At 52.3% G+C, this 8,606-nt stretch overlaps 1 protein-coding gene across 1 annotated transcript in view; it reads left to right on the forward strand.

The window, feature by feature from the left end:
* nmnat2 (nicotinamide nucleotide adenylyltransferase 2) overlaps positions 1 to 4,076 on the forward strand; it is a 14,705-nt gene extending 10,629 nt beyond the window's left edge. Inside the window, exons 6-11 of the mRNA XM_083927978.1 lie at positions 1,025 to 1,105; positions 1,198 to 1,242; positions 1,385 to 1,461; positions 2,302 to 2,403; positions 3,187 to 3,254; positions 3,857 to 4,076. Coding sequence (XP_083784104.1) covers positions 1,025 to 1,105; positions 1,198 to 1,242; positions 1,385 to 1,461; positions 2,302 to 2,403; positions 3,187 to 3,254; positions 3,857 to 3,959 — 476 coding nt within the window. The 3' untranslated portion in view covers positions 3,960 to 4,076. The remainder of the gene's footprint in view (positions 1 to 1,024; positions 1,106 to 1,197; positions 1,243 to 1,384; positions 1,462 to 2,301; positions 2,404 to 3,186; positions 3,255 to 3,856) is intronic.
* Positions 4,077 to 8,606: the final 4,530 nt, after the last annotated feature.

The raw sequence follows: 8,606 nt of genomic DNA on the forward strand, positions 1-8,606 counted from the left end.
GGGTCAAAGGGGTCAGAGGGGTCAGAGGGGTCAGAGGGACTAGGGGGTCAAAGGGGTCAGAGGGGTCAGAGGGTCAAAGGGGTCAGAGGGGTCAGAGGGGTCAGAGGGACTAGAGGGTCAAAGGGGTCAGAGGGACCAGAGGGACTAGAGGGTCAAAGGGGTCAGAGGGGTCAGAGGGACTAGAGGGTCAAAGGGGTCAGAGGGGTCAGAGGGGTCAGAGGGACTAGAGGGTCAAAGGGGTCAGAGGGACCAGAGGGACTAGAGGGTCAAAGGGGTCAGAGGGGTCAGAGGGACTAGAGGGTCAAAGGGGTCAGAGGGACCAGAGGGACTAGAGGGTCAAAGGGGTCAGAGGGGTCAGAGGGACTAGAGGGTCAAAGGGGTCAGAGGGGTCAGAGGGACTAGAGGGTCAAAGGGGTCAGAGGGACCAGAGGGACTAGAGGGTCAAAGGGGTCAGAGGGGTCAGAGGGACTAGAGGGTCAAAGGGGTCAGAGGGACCAGAGGGACTAGAGGGTCAAAGGGGTCAGAGGGGTCAGAGGGACTAGAGGGTCAAAGGGGTCAGAGGGGTCAGAGGGACCAGGGGGTCAGAGGGACCAGAGGGGTCAGAGGGGTCACAGGGACCAGGGGGTCAGAGGGACCAGAGGGGTCAGAGGGGTCACAGGGACCAGGGGGTCAGAGGGACCAGGGGGTCAGAGGGACCAGAGGGACCAGAGGGGTCAGAGGGACCAGGGGGTCAGAGGGACCAGAGGGACCAGAGGGGTCAGAGGGACCAGGGGGTCAGAGGGACCAGGGGGTCAGAGGGACCAGAGGGGTCAGAGGGGTCAGAGGGACCAGAGGGGTCAGAGGGGTCAGAGGGGTCAGAGGGGTCACAGGGACCAGAAGAACCAGAGGGGTCTAAGGGGTTAGAGGGACCAGAAACTGCTGAAAACAACCATAATAACTTGTATTATTGTTATTATTGTTGTTGTTGTTGTTGTTGTTGTTGTTGTTGTTGTTGTTGTTTACCCTTCTGTCTCCCTGAGCTCAGTCAAACTGTGGGGGAAGGTCAGTGAGAGTCTGGGGAAGATCTGCTGCGTCCGTCCTCACATCGAGCGCTTCACCTTCGTGGGTGAGTGAACACGACGCAGACAGGAAGTGCCATTAACAAACAAACAAACACAAACAAATAAACAAATGTGTTAAACTCGTCTCTTGTGTCAGACGAGAACGCCAACCTGGGGACCGCCATGAGATACGAGGAGATCGGTGAGTGGCGTCTTGGCTCCCTCGCTCCTGTGTTTTCCTTCCTGCGGTGTTTGTTTGTTTCCTGTAAACATGTTGTTTACTGAGTAAACATGTTGTTTACTGAGGACGTGTCTCTCTCCTCCTGCCTGTTTGTCGTCTGTAGAGTTACGCATCTTGCTCCTGTGTGGCAGTGACCTCCTGGAGTCCTTCTGCATCCCTGGTCTGTGGAAGGACAGTGATGTAAGCGCACTGTGGCCCCGCCCCCTCCCACCATGTAGCCCCGCCCCCTCCGCTCTCGCCTCTGAACGCCGTCGTAAAAACCTGACAGGTCATTCCGATGACCGAGGAAACAAGAAAGCGTTAGCATGCAGCGTTCTTTTTCTCCTCATGCTATTACGGATGCTAGCTGTTAGCTTCTCATGCTAATATGGATGCTAGCTGTTAGCCCCTCATGCTGTTATGGATGTTAACTGTTAGCTCCTCAAGCTATTACGGATGTTAGCTGTTTGCTCCCTAAGCTATTACGGATACTCGCTAATAGCTCCTCATGCTATTACGGATGCTAGCTGTTAGCTCCTCATGCTACGACGAATCCTAGCTGTTAGCTCCTCATGATATTATGGATGCTCGCTGTTAGCCCCTCATGCTATTACGTATGCTAGCTGTTAGCTTCTCATGCTATTATAGATGCTAGCCGTTAGCTCTTCATTCTATTACAGATGCTATCTGTGAGCTCCTCATGCTAATATGAATCCTAGCTGTTAGCTCCTAATGCCATTACGGATGCTAGCTGTTAGCTCCTCATGCTATTACAGATGCTAGCTGTGAGCTCCTCATGCTAATAGGGATGCTAGCTGCCAGCTCCTTATGCTATTATGGATAGCAGCGGCTCCCTGAGCAGCGGCGCCCTGGGCAGCGGCTCCCTGAGCAGCGGCGCCCTGGGCAGCGGCGCCCTGGGCAGCGGCGCCCTGGGCAGCGGCGCCCTGAGCAGCGGCGCCCTGAGCAGCGGCGCCCTGAGCAGCGGCGCCCTGAGCAGCGGCGCCCTGGGCAGCGGCTGACGGCGTGTCTCTGTGGTTTCAGATGGAGGTGATCGTGGGCGACTTTGGGATCGTGGTGGTTCCTCGTGACGGAGCCGACACAGAGAGGATCATGAATCACTCGTCCATTCTCCGCAAGTTCAAGGTCAGAGCAACAACTCGCCGTTTGTTTTTGTTCCACCGGTCGAGAGTAACTCTTAAAGTTTAAAGAGTTTATGATAAAAACATCACGTCATCCATGTTCATACAGCGATAAAGTTCATTGGGGTGCTGTGATTGGTTCAGAATGTTTCATTGGTTCACGGGTTGAAGGCCCGCCCCCTGGTCACACGGCTCCTCCAATGAACAGCCACTTCCTGTAGAAAGGCCCCTCCCCCTCTGGAACGTTGTGCGTAAAGTGAGTAACAACAAAACAAAGACACAAACACGCCTCAGTCGAGGTCCGGAGCGAGCCGACGCTGAAGACCAGAGACAAACCATTTCCTGAGTTTGCTGCTTCATAATAAAAGCTTCTAAATAAGAAAACAACGAGGGGCTTTTATTGTGAAGGCTTCATAAGAAATGATGTGTTTATCCATCGTGTTACAGCCGTCTGCAGTAATATCCTTTATATTTAGGACAAAACGACACTTATAATATGAGGTTATTGTGTTTGGAGGAGCTCCGTTCCACAAACCGCCCTCAGCTGACACGGCGGAGTTCACCGGTTCAAAACCCCGACGTACAAAACGAGGAACATCAGAGTGAAACCTGCTGACGGACGAGTGGAGCCAGGATTTTCCCCCGGAAACATGTCGCTGTTAAACTCTGGATCTGGATCTGGTTCTGGTCCTGGTCCTGGTCCTGGTCCTGGTCCTGGTCCTGGTCCTGGTCCTGGTCCTGGTTCAGCTCCATTATCATTGCTGTCTCCTGTGATCTGTGTTTCCAGGACAACATCACGGTGGTGAAAGACGAGCTGAGCCACCCGATGTCCATTGTCAGCTCCACCAAGAGCAGGTGAGCTAAAGTCTGTGTAAACGACCTGAACGTGACTTTACACGAGCGGGGACGCAACGTGACCACAGGGGGGCGCTCAACACCTGGACACAGACTAACACGACCACAGAGAGACACTTAAGGACTGAAAATAGACTCTTAACAGTGACAAATGTTCACAAAGACACGTAATGACTGAAAAATGATCAAAAATCTACTCATGACAGTGATTAATGTTCATAAAGAGACACAAAATGACTGAAAAATAGAAACAAAATCATCAAAACTTCCAATGAACAGCTACAAACTACTTTAAATAACTTTAAAGAGACACAAACATTCAATAACGGACGTTTACAGACTACAAACAAAACAACCACGAAAAGATGCAAAAGTGACGTGAAGTTAAATTTAATATTAAAATTGAATTTAACTGAACTGAAGTGAATTGTGACTCATGTTGGTTAAAAAATGCAACACTGAGAAACGCCGTCGTGTCGAGAAACGCCGGCGTGCTGAGCGCCCAGCGGCGTTTCTCGGTGGACCAGAATCGCTGATGTCGTAAATGTTGTGAGTGTCCGACTGACTCTGTCTCCGTCTCCGTCTCCGTCTCCGTCCCTCAGACTGGCGCTGCAGCACGGGGACGGCCATGTCGTGGACTACCTGAGTCAGCCCGTCATCGACTACATCCTGCAGAGTCAGCTGTACATCAACGCCTCCGGATAGAAGCCCCGCCCCCTGCACGCATGACAACACAGAGACCCCCCCCCCCCAAAAAAAAACACATAAACGTCTTCTCTGTGTCCAGCATCTACTCTTCTGTGAGCGTTAGTGTCTTTGTCCAGTGACCATCAGGGGGGGGCCGGGGTGGGGGCCTGGGGGCGTGGGTGGGGGGTGGCGTGGGGGCGGGGCCAGGGGGTAAGGGATGGGTGGGGGCGTCGGAGGGCAGGTGTGGGGCTCATTCCAAAGGGCTGCATCGGTATTTTGTCACTGCGGCGGTGACGACCCGTATTTGTGGTTGTTGGTGGGCGGCGCCCTCAATAACCACATATTTTGTTGCCTATTTGCACATTTTTGTTGCCTAACAGCATATTTTTGTTGCTAACAGCATATTTTTGTTGCCTATTTGCATATATTTGTTGCCTAACGGCACATTTTTGTTGCCTAACCACATATATTTGTTGCCTAACGGCACATTTTTGTTGCCTATTTCACAAATTTTTGTTGCCTATTTACATATTTTTGTTGCCTAACAGTATATTTTTGTTGCCTATTTCACAAATTTTTGTTGCCTATTTACATATTTTCGTTGCCTAACAGCATATTTTCGTTGCCTAACAGCAAACATTTGTTGCCTAACAGCATATTTTCGTTGCCTAACCACATATTTTTGTTGCCTAACAGCATATTTTTGTTGCCTATTTGCATATTTTCGTTGCCTAACAGCATATTTTCGTTGCCTAACCACACATTTTTGTTGCCTATTTACATATTTTTGTTGCCTAACAGCATATTTTTGTTGCCTAACAGCATATTTCTGTTGCCTGACAGCACATTTTTGTTGCCTAACCACATATTTTTGTTACCTATTTACATATTTTTGTTGCCTAAAAGCACATTTTTGTTGCCTAACCACATATTTTTGTTGCCGATTTACATATTTTCGTTGCCTAACAGCATATTTTCGTTGCCTAACCACATATTTTTGTTGCCTAACAACATATTTTTGTTGCCTATTTGAATATTTTTGTTGCCTAACAGCATATTTTTGTTGCTAACAGCATATATTTGTTGCCTAACAGCATATTTTTGTTGCCTATTTGAATATTTTTGTTGCCTAACAGCATATTTTTTGTTGCTAGCAGCATATATTTGTTGCCTAACAGCATATTTTTTGTTGCTAACAGCATATATTTGTTGCTAACAGCATATATTTGTTGCCTAACAGCATATTTTTGTTTCCTAACAGCAGATTTTTGTTTCCTAACAGCAGATTTTTGTTTCCTAACAGCATATATTTGTTGCACATCTCTTTGTTGGAGCATTAAATACGGGTCTTCAGCGCCTCTTGTGTCGTTCAGGTGTGAGGACGTGTTGAAGGTGTTATAAAGTTTTTGGGCCTCATGCAAGAACCAGGACCACCCCCTTCCTGAGAACCTTTTTAAAAACTCAAAACCCCAAATTTATCATATTTATCATGTTTCTGTCTCGTTGCCAAAACACTTGAGTCTCTGTCGCCCTGAGTCTAAGTCTAGGTCTAAGTCTGAGTCTGAGTCTGAGTCTGAGTCTAAGTCTAGGTCTAAGTCTGAGTCTGAGTCTAAGTCTGAGTCTAAGTCTGAGTCTAAGTCTAGGTCTGAGTCTGAGTCTAGGTCTGAGTCTAAGTCTGAGTCTGAGTCTGACTCTAAGTCTGAGTCTGAGTCTGAGTCTGAGTCTAGGTCAAAGTCTAGGTCTGAGTCTGAGTCCAAGTCTTGGTCTGTCTAAGGCGTCAGCTCCTAACCAAACACTTTCAAACGAGGACACGGGGGGCGCTTCAGGGCGCGGAGAGTCCTGAGGGGATCGAACCTGAGGAGGAACTTTTCTGAGACCAGTCCTCAGCAGCAGCGTTGTTGTTGTCGTTGTCGTTGTTGTTGTTGTTGTTGTTGTTGTCGTCGTGTATATGGTTGTTTATTTCTCCTCCTCTTCGTAGGCTGCATGCATAGACAGTTTGGTTCTGGCATGAAAGTTCATGAGTTGAATATGATCTGTTGTGTTTTCAAAAAGAAAAAGTAAATAGAAACATAAATATGATGATCAGGTGTCATTTTTTCTAAACTGAACCACCCCCTCTCTCTAAGGGACACTCCAGACCCCCCCTCCTTTCACACGCTTGGACCTGGACCTGGTTCTTTGGGTCCTGACCTGGACCTGGACCTGGTTCTTTGGGTCCTGACCTGGACCTGGTTCTTTGGGTCCTGACCTGGACCTGGTTCTGTGGGTCCTGACCTGGACCTGGTTCTTTGGGTCCTGACCCAGCTTTCAGGACCACAGGTGAGGGTAGGAACCAGGACTGAGGGTAGATCCAGAGCTTTGTCTTCCTCAGCTCTCTGTTCATCACAACGGTGCGGTAGAGCGACTGCAGCTCCGCCCCCGCTGCTCCGATTCTCCGGCCAAACTCACGCTCCATCGTCCCCTCACTCGTGAACCAGATCCCGAGGTCCTTGAAGTCCTTCACTTGCGGTCAGGACTCATTCCAGACCCGGAGGAACAATCCAGCGGTTTCCTGCTGAGAGCCACGGCCTCAGATTCAGAGGTGCTGATCCTCATCCCGGCCGTTTCACACTCGGCTGTGAACCGATCCAGTGAGTGCTGAAGGTGCACCCCTGGAGGAGGCCGACCCCCACCGGGGACAAGTCCGACTTACTGCTGAGGATCCGGACTCAGCTCTCTCTTTGGGGGTACAGAGACTGGACCCCCTCAGAAGTGACCCCCTCACCCCAGACTCCCCCAGCACCTCCCACAGTATCTCCAGGGACCCGGTCATGGGCCTTCTCCAGATCCACAAAGCACATGTAGACCGGATGGGCACACTCCCAGACCCCCTCCAGGATCCTTGAGAGTGCAGAGCTGGTCCTGGTCCAGGTCCAGGACTGGATCCACCTGGTTCCTCTTCAGTCTGAGGTTCTACAGGACCAACCTCCTTTCCAGCACCTTGGAGTCGACTTCACCAGGGAGGCTGAGGAGTGTGACCCCCCTGGAACTGGCTCACACCCTCTGGTCCCCCTTTCTGAACAGGAACCACCACCCCGGTCTGCCACTCCCTCCGCACTGTCCCAGACTTCCACCAGTGTGTCAGAGACGTGTGGACCAGGACCAGGACCAGGACCAGGACCAGGACCAGGACGGCCCCTCCAGACCCAGAGCTTTCAGCATGTGTGGATGCAGCTCATGGATCCTGGGGCTTTGCCTCTGTGGACTTGTTTCCTTCCTCAGTGACTTCTGTCAGAGATGTTGACGATGATCCCCATCAGCCTCCAGCTCTGCCTCTACAAAAGAGGGCGTGTTGGGCCCATTCAGGACTTCCTCAGAGTCCTTCCACCGCCCCATGACCTCATCAGCTGAGGTCACCAGCGTCCCGTCCTTACTGTGAACAGCTTGGACGGTGCCCCGTGTCCCCCTCCTGAGGTGCTGAATGGTGGTCCAGAAGCACCTCGGTGCCCCCCAAAGTCCTTCTCCAGGACTTCTGTGAACTCCTCCCACACCCGCTGCTTTGCCTCTGACCCAGCAGAGGCTGCAGCCCTTCAGACCTGTGGGGACCTCAGAACCAACTCCGGAGTCTTCTGGGAGACCAGATCCTGAAGGCCTCCTTCTTCAGTGGGACCCCTGACCCCCGGGGTCCACCACGGTGGTCCAGGGTCCCCGCCCCTTGAGGCACCTGAGACCTTGAGGCCACAGCTCACCGCTGCAGCTTCAGCAGTGGAAGCTTTGAACATCGCCCGCTCCGGTTCGATGCCCCCGACCTCCACAGGGACGCCAGAAAAGCTCCTCCGGAGGTGTGAGGTGAAGGTCTCTGGGACAGGGGCCTCCTCCAGACGGTCCCAGTTCACCCGCACTACTGGTTTGGGTTTACCCGGTCTGTCCAGAACCTTCCCCATCCTCTGACCCACTCATCCCCAGATGGTGATCAGCTGACAGCTCTGCCCCTCTCTTCACCCGAGTGTCCAAAACATCCGGCCTCAGATCAGATGAGACCATCACAGACTGGATCCTGGACCTTTGGCCTAGGGTGCTCTGGGACCAGGTCCACTTCTGAGCCTCCTTCTGTTCCAACATGGTGTTTGTTAAAGAGGATCCAGGACCAGCACACAAGTCTAACACCAGACGCTGGGGTTTAGATCAGGGAGGCCGTTCCTCCCAATCAGCCTCTCCAGGTGTCTCCATCGTTGCCCACGTGGCCGTTGAAGCCTCCCAGCAGGACTCTGGAGTCCCCTACTGGAGCCCCATGCAGGACTCCATTCAGGGTCTCCAAGAAGGCCCCAGACTCTGAACTGCTGTTCGCTGCATCTGCACCAACAACAGTCAGAGTCCCCCCCCCCACCACCCGCAGGCGTAAGGAGGCCACCCTCTGGTCCACCGGGGTGAACTCCAACACCGCGGCGCTCAGCCGGGGGTTTGAGAGTCTCCCCACACCCGCCCGGCCCCTCACACCCTGGGCCCCTCCAGAGAAGACCAGGGTCCAGCCCCTATCCAGGAGCACGGGTCCAGATCCAGACTGTGTGTGGAGGTGAGCCCCCCCAGATCTAACTGGGAGCTCCACCTCCCTCACAAGCTCCGGCTCCTTCCCCCACAGAGAGGAGACGCTCCACGTCCCCAGAGCCTCTGCTGCCCGGGTCTGGA

Source organism: Echiichthys vipera (assembly GCF_963691815.1).
Source record: "Echiichthys vipera genome assembly, chromosome: 15".
NCBI lineage: Eukaryota > Metazoa > Chordata > Actinopteri > Perciformes > Trachinidae > Echiichthys > Echiichthys vipera.